The following is a 23,194-nucleotide window of genomic DNA, read 5'->3' on the forward strand; positions in this document are numbered from 1 at the left end:
CCCAGGCTTATTTATTTATGTAGACTTGGGGGAGAGGAAAATTCTGTAATTCTTTTCTGATTTTTTTCCCCCCTTTTTTTGGTCTCTTCGTGTTTTCTATAAACAGATGATTACTTTTTTTGGTTTAATTTTTCCTTATTCTCGGCTTGTTTTTGTGGTCTCTGGTCAGCTTCAAAATTCTTTAGATAAAAAGACTTGTTCATTCTTCATGCTTATATTGGTATAGAGGTCGGGACTTTTTTTTTTTTAGTGGGACTTTGGTGGAACACCATTACCTTACATTTTCAATGTCAAACATATTCTTTTAACTTAAAAAAAATTTTTTTTTTTCATCCAGTGTCTTACCATGAAACAGAGTAGTTGAGCTTGCAAATAATTGCCTGAGGTCTGCTTTGTTCTCTCTTTCCAATGTTAGGCTGTATGACCTGAGAATGTATATACCATGTACATAGAACTTCTGTTATAGGTGGATTTTTGTGTTCTAGCAAAACGGTTATTATTGGAAAACTAGGGTATGATATTTAAAAAGGGTATTTTTAAATTTGCCATTTCTTGCTGTCCAGATACTGTTATTTCTGCCCTTATTAATTGTACTGGATGAGATTGTATTTCTTTAATTATCAGTCTGTCCCGAGTGGATTATAGTATATGTTAATGCCTTGTAGCTTTTGGCTGCTACCTAAGTGAGCCAGTTGGGAAACAGAGCTGGTGGCACCTACTTTTAGGCTATGAGGAGGGTCACGGAGACCCCAGAAGTGAAGGGTCAGATCAGGGCCTGGCATTCAGCTAAGAGCTTGCTTGGTCTTCCGTTTCGCCTTCTCGAATTTTCCCCAGATTCTCCCGGTGAGACTTGCTTGTAATGCAGGTAAGTGCTCAAGGAATGCACCTGTTATTAGGCGGAAGCATTTTGTGAGACGATGAAACGATTTGAAAGAAAAGCTTGTGTTTCTCCGCGGTTCCTGAGATAGAAGTAGCCCCGTGCTTTGATGTCTCGTTTCACCAGGCGCCTTGTTCTTTGAGCCAGAGAAGGATCTGGAATGCCTTCGTCAGCCCCGCTCCTCAGCCTGTCCCTTTCGTGCCACGAGGAGCGTGTGTGGTTTTATGTTGTTTCAGGGAAGCAGTGGATTCCATGGGAACCAAGGGTTTGCCTTGGGAGGAGGGGGGAGGAAGTTATCCTCATTCCCCCAGGCTTTCTTTGACTTTGCCAGGAGCGTGTGCCTTTGGGTCTGGGGTCCCTTAAGATCGGCAGTTTCCGCTTTTCTGGGTGGTGGCTCCACCTGCGCTGGGGGAGGGGTCCTTCGTTCTGAGAACTTAAGTAATTCACGCATGTGTCCCACGAATGCACCATCGGCGTTTGTGAAAATTCTGTGCTCTTAGAAGGGAGAAGAAATGGTTTAAACCAGTATAAAAAAATGCATAGTTTAGAACCATAAAAAAGACAGTACACCATGGGAAAACTGGACAGCTACATGTAAAAGAATCAAATTAGAACATTTTCTCACGCTATATACAAAAAGACACTCAAAATGGATTAAGGACCTCGGTGTAACACCGGAAACCATAAAACTCCTAGAGGAGAACCCAGGCAGAATGCTCTTTGACATAAATCATAACAATACTTTTTTGGATCCATCTCCTAAGGCAAAAGAAACAAAAGCAAAGATAAACAAACGGGACCTAATTAAATGTAAAAAGCTCTTGCACTGCAAAGGAAACCATTGACAAAACGAAAAGACAACCTACTCCGTGGGAGAAATCGTTCCAATGATAGGACCAATAAGGGGTTACTTTGCAAAAATACACAAACGGTTCATAAACTCAATGTCAGAAACCCCAAACAGTCCTGTTACAAAATGAGTTGACATTTTTCCAGAGAAGACATACCGATGTGCAAAGATGCTCAACGTCATTAATCATCAGAGAAATTTACAACAAAACCCAAGGAGATGCCACTTCACACTTGTCAGAATGGCGATCACCAAGAGGAGCCCCAGTCACAAATGTTGGCGAAGATGTGGAGAAAAGGGAACCCTTGTGCCGTGTTGCTGGGAATTTAAATTGGTGCAGCCACTGTGGTCAACAGTTTGGAAGGGCCTCAAAAAACTAAAAGTAGAACCATCACATGACCCAGCAATTCCACTCCTGGGTATATATCCAAAGAGAATACAAACACTAATTCAGAAAGATACGTGCACCCCAGTGTTCCTAGCTGCATCATTTACAGTGGTCAAGATATGGAAGCAGCCTAACGACACATGAGTGGAGGAGTTCCCTGGTGGCTCAGTGGGTTATAACAAGATCCGGCATTATCACTGCTGTGTCTTGGGTCGATGCTGTGGCACAGGTTCCATCCCTGGCCCAGGAACGTTTGTCAGGGGTGCAGCCAGAAAAGAAAAAAACAGCAGAATGAATGGATAAAGAAGATACCATGGCATACTACTTAGCAATAAAAAAGAACAAACATTTGCCATTTGTAGCAACATGAAGGGACCTAGAGATTATTGTACTAAGTGAAGTAAGTCAGACAGAGAAAGACACATCACTTATGTGTGGAATCTAAAAAAATGCAACAAACTAGTGAATATAATAAAATAGAAACAGACTCACAGAGCAAACTGGTGGTTACCAAGGGGGAGTGGAAGAGGGAGAGGGCGGTCTAGGGGATAGAGGAGGAAGAGGCACAAACTACTCTGCGTGAAATAAATAGGGCAGATGGATATATTGTACAGCAAGGAAATTATTGCCCTTCTTTTGTGATAGCTTTAAATGGAATATAGCCTGTAAAAATACTGAATCCCTATGCTGTACACCTGAAACTAATATTATAAATCAACTCTACATCAATTTTTTAAAAAGATAGGAAAAAAAGGGTAGTAGACTGTAGTCTTTAGAGGTAATAGTTCATTAATCATTTTGATTATTTGATTTTTTTTTTTTCTGTTTGGCGTCACTGGCAGCTTCCATGGTGATTAGCCGAGAAGCTTGATTGGCACCACCAGGCTGGAAGAGGTGAGAGAATTGGGAGAGACTGTGATGGCAGCTAAAGTGACTGAGTCGTATGGTCACTGAATTTAGAGAGGGTGGCAGTCTCGAGATGATCAGAAGGGTGGGTGGTGAAGAGCAGCCTGTCTGCGATCCAGTTCGTTCTCTGCCACTTTACTGGCTGGGTGACTGTGGGAAAGTTGACTGTCTTTTATTTGCCTCTGTTACCTCATCTGTAAAAGGGGTCAATAATAGTATCCACCTAATGGTGGTCAGGAGGATGAAATGCTTTACTATTTACAAAGCTTCTAGGAGAGCACCTGCTCTGCTCTGGAAAGTCCTATCTGAAAAAAGTGCCAAATTAAAATAATAATCACAGGTGTTTTCCCACATTCTACAAATGAGAAGCTTAACAATCCAGGCAAGTTACTTTTACCATGCAGTCAGACATTTCGAAAAATAGGATTAGGGGAGTTGCAGTTGTGGCGCAGTGGAAACAAATCCAACTAGTATCCATGAGGATGCGGGTTCGATCCCTGGCCTCGCTCAGTGGGTTAAGGATCCGGTGTTGCCTCGAGCTGTGGTGTAGGTCTCAGAAAAGGCTTGGATCTGGTGTGGCTGTGGCTGTGGCGGAGGCCAGCAGCTGTTGCTCCGATTTGACCCCCAGTTTGGGAACCTCCATATGCCTAAGGTTTGGCCCTAAAAAAAAAGTTAGGATTAGAACTTGGTGGACAATCTGATGGATGGTATGTAGACATCTTTTCCCTCTCAGCAGTCCTTGGCAAAAATGTGCTTGCTATTCATCATCATTCATTGTTTGAATGGATACCAGTGTTTAATTAAATACCTTATTTATTAACCAGGCTGACATTTAAACTCATTTTTTTTCACAAGTGATTTCACTTTTTTATTATGTTGTCTTTTTTCCCTTAACATTTCATTATTGTCATTAATACTTAATTCTCGGGGAAGTGTTCCAGAATCCCCTTTACACCTCCGTTGTATTTTATTGTATCATTTGGTCCTTGATAATACTGCCTAGTGTATTTCTTGAAAAATATGGAGAGGGAGTTCCCGTCATGGCGCAGTGGTTAACGAATCCGACTAGGAACCATGAGGTTGCAGGTTCGGTCCCTGGCCTTGCTCAGTGGGTTAAGGATTCGGAGTTGCCGTGAGCTGTGGTGCAGGTCGCAGGTGTGGCTCGGATCCCGTGTTGCTGTGGCTGTGGTGTAGGCTGGTGGCTGCAGCTCCAATTAGACCCCTAGCCTGGGAACCTCCATGTGCCATGAGAGCAGCCCAAGATATGCCAAAAAGACCAAAAGAAAAAAAAAAAATATATATATATATGGAGAGAATTTCACAGTCTTTTCTTAAATAGTTTAATAGAAATTGCTTTCCTTTTCCCACCCTGAAGGGAAACCCTGTCACTTATGATTCATTGGATTTGGTGAGCTTTCGGAAATGCTTTTCTTTTGTTTTCAGGTTGTGTGAAATAATGCCGTTACTCACTCCATAACAGGTGTCAGTAGAATGTTCTACAGGATGTAGGTCACATTTAAATGTTGGCATTTATTTCTTAAGTATCGTTTCCAGAGTGTGTGAAACTTGAGCAGAGGATGATAGAGGGGTTAACTTTTTAGTTAAGATTTCCCTATTAGATAACGAGGCTCTTGGTGATATCCTGGCTTAATTGAAGACCAACTTAACAATGCTTTATGGTTTATTCAAGAAAATACTTGGTGCCTTTTTTTTTTTTTTTTTTTTTTTAAGGGCTGCAGCTGCAGCGTATGGAAGTTCTCAGGCTAGGGGTCAAATCGGAGCTGCACCTGCTGGCCTACACCACAGCCACAGCAGTGCCAGATCCGAGCCGCATCTGTGACCTATGCTGCAACTCATGGCAATGCCAGATCCTTAGCCCACTAAGTGAGGCCAAGGATCAAACCCGTATCCTCATGGATACTAGTTGGGTTCTTAACCTGGTAAGCCACAATGGGAATGCCTTCAGAAATATTTGTAGTTCTTAAGTCTTGTCACTGTCTCATGAGGTCCAGGAGGAAAGGTATCTCAAAGGACCTTTGAGATAAGTTACCTGCCAAGATGTGGGCTTGACCGAGCCAGAAATTGGCAGCACAGCATCTGCTCACTAAGCCCCAGATTTGCTAACTTCGAGTTTCTAATCTCAGATGGAGCTGGTTAGTGTCAGAGGTAACATCTGTATTCCTCCATGTGTGTAACTGAAGCATATCTTAGAGTGGCCCCAAGCTGGAAGCAACCACCATGGGCTTCACTAGGTGAATCAGTAAACTGTGGTACATCCAGACAAGGGAATGTTATTTATCGAGGGATGGAAATGAGCCGTCAAGCCATGAAACACATGGAGGTGTACCCACTGTCACCATGTCACCTCTGACTTCTGTGTGGATTACATATAAAGCTGCTTTCCTGAACCTCAGGCTCCTCTGCTCTGCTCACCAGAGTCGAACTTTGGAGAAAGCTTTTGAGAGGAGATAGCCAGGGGCTGGGGAACAGAGCTTGGCTATTACAGAGGAAAGGGAGATGAGGACCTTTAGAACATTCCAGAACATTCTGTTTCCCCCACCTTCAGCTAGTCACAACATGGACCTCCCAACGCATCTTGTGTCTTTCACTGGAACTGAAGTTTTGGATTTGCCCGTCAATCCATCTTCTTTCCTCATGTCTCATTTGCCACCGAGTTGCAAAGTTTTGTTTTTTTTTTTTTTGCCACACCTACAGCACGTGGAAGTTCTCAGGCCAGGGATCAAACCCGTGCCACAGCAGGGACTCAGGCCGATACAGTAATAATACCATCTCCTTAACCCTCTGGTCCCCAGGAGAACTCCCAATTTGTAAAGATTCTTTATTTTCTCTATGGCTGCACCTGGGGATTTGGACGTTCCTGAGCTAGGGAATGACTCAGCTTTGATAATGCTGCAGCTTTGGTAATGCTGGATCCTTTAATCCACTGCTCGGGGTGGGGCACACCTCTATAGTGACTGAAGCCACTGCAGTCGGAATCTTAACTCACTGCGCCACAGCGGGAACTCCTGTAAAGATTCCTAAGCCCAAAGCATTCACAAAATCTGCCTCCTTTCCCTCTGTTTTCATTGTCACCACCATCCTTCCTTGCACGAGGCTCCTAACTGGCCTGTGTCCTCATCTCACCAGCACTTCCCATTTCTCCTGAAGGCTGTGCAGTTTCACTTTGTTGTAAAAAGCGCAGTGGCTCATTCTGATCCATGCTTGCCGTCAGTATTTCAGGCCGACTGAAACCTGTCTTGACCTTCCTTTTTCCTTTTCTTTTCGCTAGTTCATCGCCTCGGTCATTTGTCTGTTTGCATTATGGCCACAGCTCCCAGCCAGGAGCAGACACTTCCTCACGGGATGCACGAGGGAGCTCCAGCCGGTGAACCTTTGCATCTGCTCTTAGGTCTACTTCAAAACTTAGCTTTCCCCCAAGCCTCTGGCGACTTCCTCTGCATTCTGTTTCTGTAGCTTTTCAAAGTCACTATTGTCAGAAATATACACATCACTTTCAGCAGATATCTCTGAGATATCTGTAGAGTGAGCTTGACAACAGTTAAGAAATGCAGCCTCTTCTCTACTGCTTGAGAGATAATAGGTCCCATAAAAGCGAACCCGTCTGGTGTCTGGTGCCATGTAGCGCTGAGTGTGGTTGCTGAACCATCACGGCTCCTTGTGAGTGCTTGTGAATGGCTGTGCCCCCAGCTATCGTGACATTTGAATGATAGTGCACTTTAGACAGTCTGTTGTTTTCAAGGCCATTGAAAATAAGTAGATCCACTAACATAGTGCAGCCTCATTATGGGCGAGGCAAGGGTTAGGTGCGTTCCACAGGTACTTGCAGAGGGGGGCCGAAGTCAAAAGGAGCCAGAGAGGAAGGACTTTCTTTAGTGGGTGGATGGGAATGAGGTGTGTTCTGTAGAGTGAGCTTGACAACAGTTAAGAAATGCAGCCTCGGGTTCCAAGATAGTGCTGTTGTGACTGTGGGAATCGTGAGAGGCTGCCAGCTGGCTTCTTATCTTCCAGAAGACCGCCTTTCTCCTTGCATTTTGTGTACCCAGGCTTTTTAATTAGAGGGAAAAAATGGAGCAAAAATTTCATTTTGTGCTCAGAATCCTCAAGAAATGGACATCATTAAAATGTGACTCAATTGGGGTTTTTGTTTTGTTTCTTTTTCTTTTTTTTCTGGTTGCCTGAGTTTTTTTCCTACTGGAGGAAAAGCACCTTCTCTTCTCAAGACCTTTTACTTTTGCCTCCATTCTACCCATTTTTGTCTGTGCCTTTCTTTTTCCTGGAGGACCTGTGACCAACCCCATCAGTGAAAATGCAAACAAAAGCATCCTTTTTTAGAGCAAGGTTGGAATGCCAGTGAAAAGTTGATGGGAAAAGGAATGCCACTTTTTCTGGCCAAGAGATATTGAATGAATCCATCTGGAGGGGGGTGTGTGAAACGTGAGAAACGTGGTTTTTTTTTTGTTTTTTTTTTTTTTTCCCTTGGTGAAGTTATCAAGTGAGTGCCTGATTTGAGTCAGGTGGGTTTACTGACCTTGGCTGGTCCTCATTTGGGACCCTGGGAAGCAGAGGTCGGTCTGGGTCTCGGGCTGGCTGGCGCCTGCATCTGGATCTCCTGAGTGGCTCGTTAAATCCCAGATTTGGGCCCAATCCCCGCCTTTCTGATTCCGCGGGCCTGTGCCTAGAGGGACAATTTGCACTGCTAATGAGCCCTCAGGTGGTGCTGATGCTGTGGGTTTGCGGCCCTATTTTAAGAAGCCCTGAAGCTGGTGGTCGGCTTTCTCTCCATCTTCCGGCAACTCGCAGCCCTGTAGTGGAGCCTGGACTGCCTGGAGTTCTCCCAGCCCCCAGTCTGGGTGGGCTCTCACCCTGGGACAGGAGGAACATGTCACACTCCCCAGGTAACGCAGCCAGACCCCTCCTGCCCCTCTGGACTTGCAGTCTAGTTCACACGCAGTGTGGGAAAAGAGGAGAAAGTCCCTGCAAAGCAAGTGCGATATATACACCAAATAGAAGCCAAACCCCAGGAACAATAAAGTACGTTTTTTCTTTCTTTTTTTCCTCCTGAAAAAGCAGCCCAGAGAAGGCTTTTTGGAGGAGGTGACGTTGGAGCTGATAAAGACTATGGTAGGGGGAAGACACAGAACAGCAAAAGCACAACGCCCGGAAAATGCAGGCGTGCTGAGCACAGCCCAGTTGGATTAGAAAACAGGGTTTTCTTCCAAGGGAAAAAATCGGGGCAAAAGCCATTGCAATGCCCAGCGGGGAGTTTTCCCATTTATCTTGGTATCGATTAGACGCTGACTTTTTGAGGAGGAAAGGGACGTGTTGAAAACTGGCCTGGAAGTAACCTCTACAACGTAAGAAAATTTCTCCTCTGAGCTTTCCTTGGAGCACTTGGCGGAGATTTGTTAGAGGTATTTACGAGAGCCTGTTTCATTCTTTTCCCACTAGGGTTGGAGAGGCAAGACAGTGGAGAAATCCTCTCATCAGGTTCCTGTGGTTCAGTTCTCTTGTCCTTACTCAGCGGGTGACGTGCTAGGAGTTCATGTCCTGGTCCCCTTCTCCCAAATGACGACACAGGCCTAATAGTCCCTCCTCTGCCTGTTTGAAGCATCTGCTTAATACAAAACAGCTGCAGTGGCTACTTTGGCTCCCAGACTTTTTTTTTTTGAAATAAGCAAATCAATGCACACAGAGAGCTGCTTTCGAATTTTCTCGAAACCCCTCATCAGTGCTGGGAGAGGCCAGCTGTGGCCACTGCTGCTCTGGAGGAGCTTTGGGGCCACCTCCTTCTTTCTGGGGTGTCTCCTCCCGCCCTGGCCTGTGGCTCCCCTGGGGACAGGAGCACAAGGTGGCCCTGTCACTCGGCAGCGAAGCCCCAGTGAACTGCGCTGGTGCAGACAACACATCCGTCACCCTTTGCCCCCGTGGAGTCTCACATGGTCCATCTCTGTCCCCCCAGGATTGGCAAACGCAGGCTCCCCCACCTTTGGTGGGAAGCGCTCAGGGCTCCAGCAGCTCTCCGACCCAGCCCTGGAGCTTCCTGCCAGTCTATGTCTTGGGCCACTCCTGTAAATGATTGACTTTCTGTGAATTTTTTTTAACCTGGAATTTTTAAGTAGCTTACATTTAAAACTGGAAAGAAAAACTCTTGCCAAGTTTCCTCCACATTAGCCTGTTTTGCTTGATAACTGGCTCCCTTGTTCGCTGTGATTTCATCTTGTTAGATTTCCTGCTCTCAGCCGGTGCGAGGAAGATAGGATCCCACCCTTTAGGGACTGGATCCGAGCCACAGCTGCGACCTGTACCCCCTGTACCCACTTGCAGCTGCGGCAACGCTGGGTCCGTATTTATCCCCAGCTCTGGGCTGGGATCGAACCCGTACCACCTCAGTGACCTGAGCTGCTGTGGTCGGATTCTTAACTCCCTGCCCCACAGTAGGAGCTCCAGAATCCTGTCCTTTTAGAAAATGAAAATTTAACAATTGTCTGATAAATTTTTTTTTTTCTCTGAATGGGTAAGATGTATATGGTACAAAATTTAAAAGATCCCAAAAAGTGTACAGTGAAAAGCACATTTTGAGGCCTCCTTCCCTCTGTAACCGGATTGGCTGCCACGGTATAGTCAGCTCTCCTACCCATGATTCCTCCGCCTTTCCAGGAATATTCGTGTGTGTCCTCATAATTGGCGTATCACACCTTTGACTTTTTTGAAGGGTCCAGTTCAGAGGGTTACAGTAAATTTACAGAGTTTTGTGACCGCTCGTTTCAGAAAGTTGGCATCACCTGCCAAAAAAACTCCGTTCCTCAGGCCCTTGGCTGGCAATTCCAGCTGCTGCCCCCCCACCCCCGCCTGCCCCCCGCAATCACTTGCTCTCTGGATGGGCCTTTTCTGCATAGTTTCATATAAGTAGCATCATTTGCTATGCAGTCTTTTGCATGTGACTTCTTTAACTTAGCAAAATGTTTTGGGGGTCGATCTCTGTTGTAGCGTGTATCTGTGCTTCATTTCCTTTTATCGATGGATAATAGTGCCGTGTATGGATATACTGCATTTTGTTCATCCATTCATTGGGTGATGGATTATTTGCACTTGTTGGCTCTTTTTAGCTCTGAACATCTCCATACACAGGTCTTTGTGAAGACATGCATTTTCATCTGTCTTGGGGAGATGCCTAAGTATCGAGTCACTAGGAAAACCCAATCGCTGGGTTGTAGGCTAAGTTATTTTTTTAAATGAAGTGTAGGTAATTTACAGTGTCCTGTGAGTTTCACATGTACAGCAAAATGATTCCGCTGTATGTGTAGATAGATACATATATGTATTCTTTTTCAGATTCTTTTCCCTTCTAGGCTATTACAAGATACTTAGTGTAGTTCCCTGTGCTATACAGGAGGTCCTTGCTGGTTGTCTATTCCACATAAAGCAGTGTGTCTGGTTAATCCTAAACTCCTGATTGAAACTTCCCCTTCGGTAATCATGTTTTTTTTCCTATGTCTATGAGTCTGTTTCTGTGAAGAGGCTTGTTTGTATCATTTTTTTCAGATCCACATATAAATGATATCATACGAGATTTGTCTTTCTCTGGCCGACTTAGTATGATAATCTCTAGGTCCCTCATGTCACTGCAAATGGCACTGTGTCATTCTTTTTTATGGCTGAGTAGTAGTCCACTGTGTATATGCACCACATCTTCTTTCTCCATTCCTCTGTCAATGGGCATTGAGGTCGCTTCCATGTCTTCCTATTGTAAATAGGCTGCTGTGAACATAGGGGTGCATGTATCTTTTTGAGTTATCATTTTCTCTGGATAGATGCCCAGAAGTGGGATTGCTGGATCATAGGGTAACTATATTTAGGTTAAGAAACCTTGATACTGCTATGATTAAATTTTAAGAAACTTCCAAAATAGTCTCCAGAGTCTGCATCTTTTTGTATTCCCACTGTCAATGTATGAGAATTCCACTTTTTTCCCACTCTCAGTAATGCATGTTACCATCCATCGGAGTGGCTGTGAAATACTATCTCATGGTGGATGTAATTTGCATTTCCTAGTAAGGAAAAATGTCAAGCATATTTTATGTGCTTATTAACCACTTATATCTCTTTAGAGATTTAAATTCTTTTTATTATCAGGTTTAAAACCTATGGTAACAGTTAACCTACAAGCCTCTCGCCATCTCAGCTCCTTCCTCTGCCAGTTTTTTCGTTACATTATTTCTACATTGTCAAGAATTATATTCTGCAGTTGTGAGTGATTTTAGCCTTTCTCTTATGGCATAAATGGACTTTAAGTTTACCAATAACTGTTTTTCCTAGTTTTACCACTCTGCTTCTTGCTTTGACGCTTACTCTCTTTTGTTTTTTTAGAGCCTCACCTGTGGCGTATGGAGGTTCCCAGACTAGGGGTTGAATCAGAGCCACAGCTGCCGGCCTACACCACAGCCACGGCAATGCTGAATACAAGCTGCATCTGTGACCTACCCCACAGCTCACGGCAACACCAGATCCTTAACCCACTGAGTGGGGCCAGAGATCGAACCGGCGTCCTTATGGATACTAGTTGAGTTCTTAACCTGCTGAGCCATAATAGGAACTTTTGCTGTTTACTCTCTAAGAGCTTCTCCCCAAAGACCTTGAGTTCTCGACTGTTTAGAATGTTTGAATGAAAGTTCAGCTAGATTTCAAATTCTCTTTCATCTTTTATTTCTTTGAGGACATTTTGGTCATTTAAGCATTGAATGTTGCTGTGGTTAAGTGAACTTTTGTCCCCTTGTATTTTTTTTTTTTAACTTTTTGCCTAGAGGCTCAAATGGTTCGTTCTTAATTTTTGAAGATCAGTTGATGCTACAGAAAACATTTTGGTGTTGAGCATTTTAATTATTTCTGGGATGTGATATGTTCATTTATCATGGAGAGTATTTATTTTGACATGTTTTCCTGAATTGTACCTTACATGTTTTTCCTTGTTATTTAGTTTTCTTTCTCTTTCGGGTCACCTGTTCGGGGTGTGTTGCATCACCTCTGATTGTCTTCTGTATTTCTCATTTTTCTGGTTTTGGTCTTCTGCTGGCTCATCTCCACTTTCCCCTCAAGACTCTCATATTGTCACTCGTGCGTAGTTCCTATCAGCTGTTCCCATTTTGGTGACTGTGAAAGCAGCCCAAACCGACGTAAGACAAGGTACTAAAAACAGGAAAATGACAGAAATTTATCTCTTACAGTCCTGGAGGCTGGAGAATCCGAGAGCAAGGGCCAGTGGATTTGGTGTCTGGCGAGGACCCACTTGCTGGTTCACAGACTGTCATCTGTGTGTTACGTTTCCCCACGTGATGGAAGGGACCAGAGAGCTGTCTGGGTCATTCACGAATGCCATTCACGAGGGCTTCACCCTCGCCATCTAATCACCTCCTGAAGACCCCGCCTCCGAATGCCACCACGCTGGGGATGAAGTCAAAGTGTATAAATTTGGGGGGGACACAAACTTTCCCTCTATAGCAGTGGTGTTTTTATTCCTTCTTCTGTTTTTTTTCACCCTGAGGTCTGCCCTCATGCCTTATGTCCTTCTCATGCTTCTAGGACTCTCATAAATCTGCTTCTGTTTTTGTAGACAGACTCAATTATTTCAGTGTTGCATTAATTTTAACGACAATATGTTTGGGCAACAGTTTCTTGCTTTGGCAGCTCTTTTTCATCTGTCATTCCCATTGTCATTTTTCTCTTCTTGCAGCATCTTTGGAAAGGTCCTTTGTTATTGGGCAAGTTCCTTATGCAGGAGCTATTTGCAGAAGCAGGAAACAGTGCCATAGCCCTTGCCAGTGGGAATTCTTGTGACCCAAGGGTGTGTGTGTGTAACCCTTTCCACGTGTGTTTTTCTCTTGCTTGCTGGGCCTGGCTGCGTTCTTGGCAGAGGTCTCTCTTTTTCATCTTGCCTCCGCAGTGGACTGCTTGCTTCCTGCTAACATGGCTCACCTGTGCTGTTTCTCATTCGGTTCCACCCTTTCTGCTACCTGTGTATCTTTTGCCCTTCTTTTCAGAAAGTCGTTGCTGGGTTTGTGGCTGGGTATCGTGCCTCTCTGGGGAGCAGGGCTCTGCAGCCAGGGGCAGAACCTTCTCCTCTGTCTGACCTTCACTGCAGTTGGGCAACTCTGTCTTGCATTTTGTGGTTGGGAGTTACAGGTGTCTTCTAGGGTCCCCTGGGATGGAGTTTGCATTTTTGTGTATGTTCTCCTTATAGCTTTTGGGTGAATTCCAAGAGGAAGTCTTTAAGCTGAGAAACTGACAACTCTAGTTTTTTCTTTTCTCTGCCAGTGAAAAGTGTTCCTTTTTTTTTTTTTTTTGGTCACACCTATGACATATGAAGTGCCAGGGCCACACCCATGGCATATGAAGATTCCCAGGCTAGGGGTCGAATCGGACCTGTAGCTGCCGGTCCACACCACAGCCACGCCAAATCGGAGCCACATCTGCGACCTACACCACAGCTCATGGCAACACCGGATCCTTATCCCACTGAGCGAGGCCAGGGATCGAACCCGCAACCTCATGGTTCCTAGTCGGATTCATGAACCACTGAGCCATGACGGGAACTCCAAAAATGTTGCTGTTTTTGGTTGTACTTTTTATTTCTTTTTAACTAACGCTTCAGATCCATCCAAATAAGAAAGGAGTTGCGGAGTTCCCGTCGTGGCACAGTGGTTAACGAATCCGACTAGGAACCATGAGGTTGCGGGTTCGGTCCCTGCCCTTGCTCAGTGGGTTAACGATCCGGCGTTGCCGTGAGCTGTGGTGTAGGTTGCAGACGCGGCTCGGATCCCACGTTGCTGTGGCTCTGGCGTAGGCCGGTGGCTACAGCTCCGATTCAACCCCTAGCCTGGGAACCTCCATATGCCGTGGGAGCGGCCCAAAGAAATAGCAACAACAACAACAAAGACAAAAAGAAAGGAGTTGCACAGACAGCTCTTCACCTTGAGTCTGGAATGATCCTGTTAATAAGAATGTGCCACTAGGAAAGACATGCTAATCGCCTTTATTTTGACTGTTGCTTAAGAAATTCAGAAGTCAGAGGAAGTTAGGGAGGTAGAGTCAGACTAGAGCACGGGCTGATACTTGTAAATAGGAGGCTTTTAGGTTCGTTAGACCTGTCAGTGTAGGAGGCTGTGTTTCACCACTTCCGTTATCAAGCATCAGTTGCGGATACCCATTCATGACCTGCCAGCGTTCCTTAGATACTCCCGGGACATTCCTTGGATGCTCACAACTCTTGGCTGGATTTATGTTCGAGTTCAGTAGTGTTTTCCATGTACAGCAGCGATCTGTGTGCAAGTACCAAAGCAGAAAGTGTGACGTGCTTTGTTGAAATGTCCAAATCCAGGAGTAGAAATAATACGGGCATGAGGTCATTCAAAGGCTGAAAAAAGATCAAGGACAGTAAGGCACCAAACACCAATCATTAGCTCAATGTAATTTTCATTTATTTTTTAAACGTTTATTTGTTAATAATTTCATATGAAATTTAATCTTGAATATTTTATATAGACTTGTGAAATCATAGATGGGATTTTAATTTTTTAAATTAAAATGTGGTTCATTTACAGTGTTGTGCCCATTTCTGCTGTACAGCAAAGACAGTTTAATTTTTAAATGCCAAGGTGCTAAAAATTACAATTTTCATCTGGGGATCTTGGGCCGGAGTGGAGAGAAAGGGTTCCATTTAGAAGGTGAGGCCCTTGCTCTTTGCTCAGGTAGGATAAAGAGAAAAGTGTGTTTGGAGGTGGGGGCTAGCAGCTTGGTGGTGGGGTGACAGAGAGAATAAGCCCCTGCCTCCTTGCCGTTAGCTCCCAGGATGGGCATCGGGGCATCGGCCAGACAGACTGGTCTCTGACTCAGAGCAACAAGAGGCTGAGTGGTCAGGCCCAGCATCCCTGATGGAGAGCAAGGAACAGAAGGCGGGGGTAGATCCGGGGAGGGAGGCTTCCGGAGGGGCGGAGGGATGAGAGTGCAAGGAAAGCAAACCAGACCGAAGTCCTAGTTGTCTCTGAAAGTTGCGTGTAGGTTGAACCATGAGACAATGAAGAGAAACATGTAGGCGAGTCGTTTTGCCTTAAACGCGATGATGTCATCATCAATCAGATCGGTTTTCTTTTACTGTTTCCTTCGGGCTTGTGGACGCTTCCTGGCCAGGGTTGGATTGAAGCCACAGCCACCCAGATCTGAGCCGTGTCTGTGACCTACACCCCAGCTCACAGCAACACGGGATCCTTAAACCATGGAGGGAGGCCAGGGAACAAACCCGCGTCCTCCTGGATCCTAGTGTAGGGTTCCTAGTGAGCCACAGTGGGAAGTCCTCTTAATGAGGTCTCTACCACCCGCATGTGACTCATGGATCTGTTTCTCCCTTCAGTGTAAAGCGTTGCAGATGAGCAAAGTCTAGTCGTGTCTCTTAAGACCTTGGTGAATTCAGCAAAGGAGAGTCACATACCCACACAGATTGGAATGAGGCTCTTTTAAAAAAGGCTCATTTGGGGAGGAAATGAGCACGGGGCTGGTAGACGTGTGAAGTCACCGTTGGCCGTGCACAGAGGATGGAGCCCTGCTCAAAAGGCTGGTCCTTCACCAGCGTGGCCTTGCCAAGACATGAATACTCATCTCAGACAGACGTGGGTGGAAAGTGGGTGGCGAAAGTGAGGGTGGGAGGGCCGAGGAGGAAACGCTGTCTCCCGGCTGGTGGTCAGACCGTCGCCCTGTCCAGCCAGAGGGCGTCTTTTGAGGACAGACCCCCGCTTGTGGGGGTGACGCCATAGCTGGCCATTTGCTGACCTCAGGGCCAGCCCCCCTTGTCACAGGGAGAACATGAGAGGGTCTCAGGGAGAGGAAGGGAGGGGTTTCCATGTGAGATTTAGTGGGATGCTTCAGAGAGCCTGACTCCCTCTTGAGGAGAAGGGAGAGCCTGGGGCGAGAAGAACCGATGAAAGATGCTTTACAGTCTGGGCCATCTGCCTGAGGCAGAGAGCGGAGAGGTGACTAACTTTCAAATGTGTCAGACCCAGCCCTGAGGTCTGTACCTCACACCACCGGTGACCCCTGGGCGCCCCTTCTGTGACTTTCTTTGCGCCTAAGACCAAGGGGCCTTCTTTTCTCTGTCCTTCTCCACCGTCTCCAGTGCCCCTTGTGTGAATTTGCTGGGGTGGGGGTCTTCACGGAGATGTATTTGCTCACAGTTGGGGAGGCTGCAAGTTTAGATCAAGATGCTGGCAGATTGGCGTCTCCTGTGTCTCTCTTGGGCTTACGGATGGCCGCCTTCTCCCTGCTGGTGGCAGGTTGGTGTCTCCTGTGTTTCTCTTGGGCTTACGGATGGCCGCCTTCTCCCTGCTCCTCCCGTGGCCTTTCCTCTGTGTATCCCTGTGTCCAGGTTTCGTCTCCTCTTTGGGTCCAAATTTGCCTTTTTTTTTTTTTTTTTGGACCATGGCATGCAGAAATTCCCGGGGCCAGGGATCGAACCTGCCTCACAGGAGCAGCCCAAGCAGCTGTGATGACAATGCCAGATCCTTAACCTGCTGGTCCATAGGAGACCTCCATAATTTCCTCCTCTTGTAAGGACACCAGTCAGATGGGATGCTGGGCTTTTCTAATGGCTTTATTTTAACGTAGTCACCTCTTTTGAGGTGGTCTCTCCAAACACAGTCACATCCTGAGAGGTCCTTGGGGTTAGTTCAGTGGAAGTGTGGCAGGGGGAAGGGGACACAGTTGGGTCCACACCCACCCGCATGACTGGGCGTGTTTGTGCTTTTTCAGGGCCGCCTTCTCCCCACCTGTCTTCCTGGCTTTGACTTCCACCATGAGATGCACTCTGAACCCAGAGCCCCAGTCCAGCCCCACCTCTCCCCACAGCTCACTGGATAGCCCTCTATCACTCTCCACAGTGTCCCCAGTCCAACTCACTCCATCCCTCCCACTTCCTCCCATCTGCCCCGCTGTGAAACTTTCTGGCCATTGTTAACTTTAATCTCCTTCTCAGTCGCTAACCATTGACAACACCAGGTTAATTTTTCCATGAAAGTAGGTTTTATAGCCTCATCTTTTTATTTCCCTTGTCGCTGTTCAAGTTACCCCTCAAGCATGAACTGGTGGAATAGCTTGGGAACTGGACTCCCCCTACCTTCTCCATCCTGTCTCCTTTTCCAGCCCATTAGCATATATTCTCTTCATTTTGCTAAAATTTTCCTTTTGTTGTCATTATTATTATTATTATTATTTGTCTTTTCTAGGGCTACACCCACGGCATATGGAGGTTCCCAGGCTAGGGGTCTAATCAGAGCTGTAGCCACCGGCCTACATCAGAGCCACAGCAACGCGGGATCCGAGCCGCGTCTTCGACCCACACCACAGCTCACGGCAACGCCGGATCCTTAACCCACTGAGCAAGGCCAGGGATCGAACCCGCAACCTCATGGTTCCTAGTCAGATTTGTTAACCACTGCGCCACAACGGGAACTCCTGTTGTCATTATTCTTATGCAGGGACTCCCTACTGCCTACAGGGAAAGACCACATTTCCCAAACGGTCCCTTGTGGTCTGATTCTAACCTAGTTCCCCAGTGCATCTCTGACCGACCCTGCAGTGTTGATTTACACTCATCTTCCTATATGCCACCTGACGTCTGCCCCGTAGCTTTGTTGGTGCCATTTTGCTTCCCTGAACTTCCTTCTCTTTGTGTGTTTCTGGCTCCAGGTAGTACCTGACATTTGAGACTCAACTGAATCTATTCCTACCTTCTCCATGGTGGAAGCTCTTCCATTTTTTTTTCTTTTTTTTTTTTTTAGCAGTTGTACCTCACATTTCATCCTTGTGCTTTTGAAGCACTTAATAGACGACCAGTACTTAGAGTGGCTTGTTATGCAGCTGTTATGCATAATCCATTTTTGAGGCAGCCATTACTGAACTCTGCCCGGGGCCAGGCGTTGTGCCTTTGTAGGTGCTGGGATGCACAGAAGAATAAAGATTTGGTTCCTGCTTTAGGGTGATTGCGATGTCATGGGCGAGGGAAACGGGTGATTGCGATGTCATACATGGGGGCTGGACCCAGGCTCATGCGCACAGAGGGGGCAGCGGTATCTAAGCTCTGTCTGGTTGTCAGGACGTGACACGTGAACAGAGCCCTAAAGCCACGCCTGGAGTTTCTGAGTTTCTAGGTAGAAAAAGAATCCGAACACTGAGCCACAGGGAGGACACACGTGAAGCCCTGAAGGGAGACAGAGGCAGGAGGAGGAGACGGAGAAGTTGGGGTGGCGGGGGTGGGGTTCGTGAAAGCAAAGAGAGCTATTTCTAGAGGAAAGATTGATTGTGCTTTATTTCATGCAACAAAATAACATTGTTGGAAAGGGGGAACTGGGGGAGGGAGTGGCAGGAAAGAAGTTAATTAGGTAAATCGTCATGGAATTGACAAAGGACCCTAAGCTGCCTGTGTTGGGGTGTGTGTTTAGTTTCCTCAACCAGGTTATAAACGTGAGAGCCACAATGTATGTTTTATCTAGTTATGTGGATCATATGCCCATTGCTAGTCTGTTCCCGGAATCAGACAAGGTAGCTAATGGATGCTAATGATACGGAGCAGGCACTGCTCATTATCTCCCCAGCAGACTGGAAACTGGGGGAAAAGTGGTGCCTGGTTCATCATCAACCCTGAATAATATGCTGAACACCACTGAATCTCTCGTATGAATAATTAAGAGCTGACTGTAAAGCTAGAAGAGGATAAACTATGGAAAAGTATGCAGACTAAAATATGCACACATATTTGTATGCCTTGCACGGATGGCTAAAGGTGACATTGTTTGTGAATGATGGGAGCCTCACCTTGTGTGATCGCTGCGCAGCGGCCGGGGTCGGGGTCGGGGGGCCCTCGGGTGCTTTGGGAAAATGGACACATGTTTTTGAGGACAGAAAAGGACAGATGTTACCAAGCTGGCTTCCGTGCGTCTCCCCTTCTGATGTGTTCTTTCTCTCTGCTTCTTGCAGATAATCTATAATCTGCTTTCATCATGGGAGAAATAGAGCAGAGGCCAACTCCAGGATCGAGACTGGGGGCCCCAGAGAATTCGGGGATCAGTACCTTGGAACATGGACAGAAGCCGCCCCCGACGCCTTCAGGAAAACTCATGTCCATCAAAATCCAGATGCTGGATGACACCCAGGAGGCTTTTGAAGTTCCAGTAAGTTGGGGAGGGGGGTGTATCTGTGAACTCGTGCGGAGGCAGCCTTTGGGGAGGTTCATTTCTTTCTTGTGTTTCGGTGACTGCAGTGGCAGGATGGGGTCTGTGTCTTCAGCACCTCCCTCCTGACACTCAGCCAGAAAAGCCCACGCTGGTGCTGAGCTGATTTTTTGATTTATGCGTGAAGCGCGTGTAGTGATATCAGTGGGCGTCGCTTTCATTTTAGTCCGACTTTCCGTGTATATGTTTGTGTATATGCCTGTGTATGCGTGACTTCTGTATTTGGATTGGAGGGAATTGTGGGCTTAGGGCTGGATCTCAGGTGAATTCACTCATTGCAAGCAATTCCTCAGCATTGATGCGTGTGTGTGCAACTCCACTTCTCTAGGTTACTGGCAAGAAAAATCCTGAGAAAACCACGAAAGAGCTGTGTGGCTGTTGTCTTGTTGCGAGGTCTGGGAGCTGGGGAGTGGCAGGCTGGGATTCACACGTTGAAAAGTCTGCAGTATACGCATATACACTTCCTTGCTCTGCCAACCCCAAAGCCCTAGAAACTGTCGCCCCAGGAACCATGCTTGTGGGTGGCAGGTGGGGTGGGGTGTAGTCAAGGCCCGATCCCAGCCTACAGCATGGAAGCCCTAGAATTGAAGAGGCCTGGGGAGAAGGGGAGGAGAGAAGGGGTGTCCAGGAGCTGGCAGAGAAGAAGCAACAGTGGCCTTGGCCTCGACATCAGCTGGAGCTCTGCACCCCCTGGTTCTGCTATTTTTCCCTCAGAGTCCCTGCCTCCTGGCCTCCGGGCCTCCCTCATCCTTCTCCCCAGCCTCCTCCCCGAAATCCAACTGCTGTAGAGGTTGGGGACCCACCACCAGTTGTGTGGATGGAAGATGTGTTCCCATGGCAGCCAAGCCCAGACGTGTGTGTCCAGCCTTCTAGAACTGTGCACTGTGTCTTCCAAGACGTCTGAGCCATCGATGCACAGCACACTGGCTTTTTTCTGTGTTCTGTCTCGGGTACTAAGCATCGCTTATATTGGGGGGTGGCTTGGGGGAGGGGGAATAACTCTGAAATTCCGAACAGCCGAATCATAAACAAACTCTGGAACCTAACCTGTTGTTAAAGTGGAGACGAGCCGTCTATCATTCCTGTTGGCGAGAGCGGCTGAAACTTAACCGTCGGCATTAACTGTCTGTAACCCATCATTTTTCATCATTGAGGTGATATGATGCCCTAAATCTTGCTCATTTCAAAGACGATTGTTCAGAGAGTGTGAATTACTATTAAGCGTCTCAGGGAAGATAAACCTCAGAATAGCTCTGTTGAAACCTGCCAATTTATTGCACCGTGCCGACCACTTCTGTATCTTTCTAATTTTCTCGTTGTGGAATTCCTCCCGCTCAAGGACTTGGGGGCTTCTGGGTATGCTGGGCGACAAAGCCACTGCTCACCTGCTGAAACTGTAACAATAAGTTGAGGGGTGCCTCTGCCAGCCTATTAGAATCAGGCCTTCTGGAAACGTGTCCCCCCACTTCCCCTCCCAGTTTTGTCTCCTCCTGGCCAGACTGGTTTGGTGAGGTTATTTTGTTTCAGTGTTTTCCTCTTTGGTACCAGTAAGGACTTCTGAACCCAAGTCACTAAGCAACACGTTCTGTTAAATGGTGTTGGGTGGTTGGGGCTGAGGTGCCACCCAGTGCTGCTGTTGTGTGTCTGAACTACAAAGTGCTGTACTGGAGTCACTTGCAGTTCATGTTGGTCTGAACCAAAGTATGTTGAAACTCCATTCCTAGCTACTGTTTAGCTAGGACCTATGTAGGAACTCCCAAGAAGTAGGAATAGAAGCGTGTTTGCATCTTTTAAAAGGATTTTCCTTGATAGTTTCTGATGTCTGTGCTTTGCATTTGTAACTCGTATGCCTGAAGGAGCCTATCTCCCTTCCCCCTTATAAACTCTTATTCACCCTTAGAGACCCTACCTGTTTTACCCAGATGCTAACTAACTCCTTGAGGCAGTGGCTGGGGCTTTTTCTTCCCTCCTTCAGACCTCTTGGCTTATAGATCTGTCAGGGTAGAGCTGGACCATATAGGTTTAAATCCCAGTTTCTCCTATCCGATCACCTTAGGCAAGGTACTTAATCTCCCTGTATTTCTGTTTTGTCCTCTGTAAAATGAGACGAATCATAAACTACTCATTTTATGAGAATAAAAGAGTTGATACAAAGAAAGAATTTGGAACAGCTTTTGGCACATAATTTTTTTTGGCCATGTAGCAGCTTGATGTGGAATCTTGGTTACCAGGCCAGGGATTGAACCTGGGCCACAGTAGTGAAAATACCAAGTCCTACAACTAGACCACCAGGGAACTCCCCTTGGCACATAATCCGTTGTGCATTTGCCACTTTACTGCTGGCTTCTCGGGGCTGGGACCTTGCCTTGCTGTCTCGCCCCCAGCACTTAGCATGTAGTAGATGCTCATTAAGTGTTTGCTGACAGAATATTAGAATGCATGTATCTTGCAAGTAGAATTAATGTTACTGACTTGCCTCATCCATTCATATTTAATTTTTTATTTTTCAAGTGGGGTCAGAATGTTCCTTCGCAACTCCTGGGCAACAGATGTTTTCCATAACTGCCTGTGGAAAGGCAACTATCAGCATTTTTTATTGACTAAGCCGATCCTAAATTGCTACCTTGTGCTCTTTGGAGAACACAGAAGCGGCCAGGCCTCCGCACAGCTGGGAGGCATCAGGCTGGCCGGTGGTGACTCAGCCCCGGGGCTCAGGACTGGAGCGGGGGTGGGGACATAGGATTGCGAGAGACCCAGCTCCCCTTAACCACTTGAAACCTTGCTCCAGAACGTTTCTGCAGCAGATTCATCAAGGCCAAGTGTCTGAGCCTGGACGTGGGTCCCTTGCCCACACATCCTTGGATTGGGCGGCCCATAAGGATGAATTCTCATTGCTGATTCTCACTGCCCGCCACACAGATGAGCAGGCACTTGGCCAGAAGTCCTTAGAGCTTCCCTTGGGGAACATTTTTTCCATGGACCGTGTCTTTCCTTGGGGGACTGAGTTTCTTGATCTTGTCCTGATCCTCGTGTTTTAGAGGATGGATGACGGCAAAGTCGTCCATTTAATAATTTTTTTTTTCTTTAGGGCCACACCAGTTGCATATGGAGGTTGCCAGGCTAGGGATCCCGGAAACGCCAGATCCTTAACCCACTGAGCAAAGCCAGGGATCACACCCACATCCTCATGGATACTAGTCGGGTTCATTACCGCTGAGCCACAATAGGAACTCCAAGTTGTCTTTTTAAATGCGTATTCCCCACTTTCCACACAGTTAAGCAAACCGGCCTTCGTCATTATTTATAACCTCCAATGAAGTTTTATTGAATCCTTGAAAAGGCTTGAGCAATGAGCGTCTTGACTTTTCAAACCCATAGCTCGGTCCACCATCACCTTTGCTCTTGAACTTGGACCATCCCTTGAGGTATTTTCTCTCTGGCGTTGAAAGTTCAAAAAGCAATATCTAAATTCTCACCTGGCCTTTGTGTCATCTTCACGTGGAAAATGCTGTGCCAACAAGCCCCATGCTGTGGTTTTGATAGATGCAGTTTTCCCTTCCAACCAGAGGTTGTAAAACCGTGAGTCCTGCAGATCTGAAAGGGTTAACGGACTCCCCCCGCCCCCCCCGCCCCCGCTGTAGCTCCCCAGTTTCCTGAGAAGGTTTTAAGTGTCCTGTCCTCCTGACCCTGCTGGTAAACAAACACTCTTCCCTCCTAAGAGTTGTAGAAAGAGGCAGATGGTTTCTTTGCAAGCGTTGATCCAGTTTCTGCGTTTTCATTAGCGAGGCCCCCCTGGGAAGAGCAGAGGACCTGAGACCGAGCCGTCTTGTGCTCCCCTGCCCTGGTGAGGACGCAGGGGAAAGGTGCTCACAGGTGAGGAGAAG

At 46.7% G+C, this 23,194-nt stretch overlaps 1 protein-coding gene across 4 annotated transcripts in view; it reads left to right on the plus strand.

Annotated features, from left to right (window-relative positions):
* The window catches only part of FARP1 (FERM, ARH/RhoGEF and pleckstrin domain protein 1), a 312,926-nt gene that overhangs the window by 53,151 nt on the left and 236,581 nt on the right, over positions 1-23,194 (plus strand). Inside the window, exons 1-2 of one of the 4 annotated variants that reach the window (XM_021065376.1) lie at positions 2,667-3,009; positions 19,057-19,250. In XM_021065376.1, coding sequence (XP_020921035.1) covers positions 19,080-19,250 — 171 coding nt within the window. In that variant the 5' untranslated portion in view covers positions 2,667-3,009; positions 19,057-19,079. Of the gene's footprint in view, positions 1-2,666; positions 3,010-7,535; positions 7,938-19,056; positions 19,251-23,194 lie in introns of those variants that run through there. The other 3 variants (XR_002336570.1, XM_021065375.1, XM_021065374.1) reach the window with 3 other exon arrangements.

This window comes from Sus scrofa, chromosome 11, assembly GCF_000003025.6.
Source record: "Sus scrofa isolate TJ Tabasco breed Duroc chromosome 11, Sscrofa11.1, whole genome shotgun sequence".
NCBI classification, from domain to species: Eukaryota; Metazoa; Chordata; class Mammalia; order Artiodactyla; family Suidae; genus Sus; species Sus scrofa.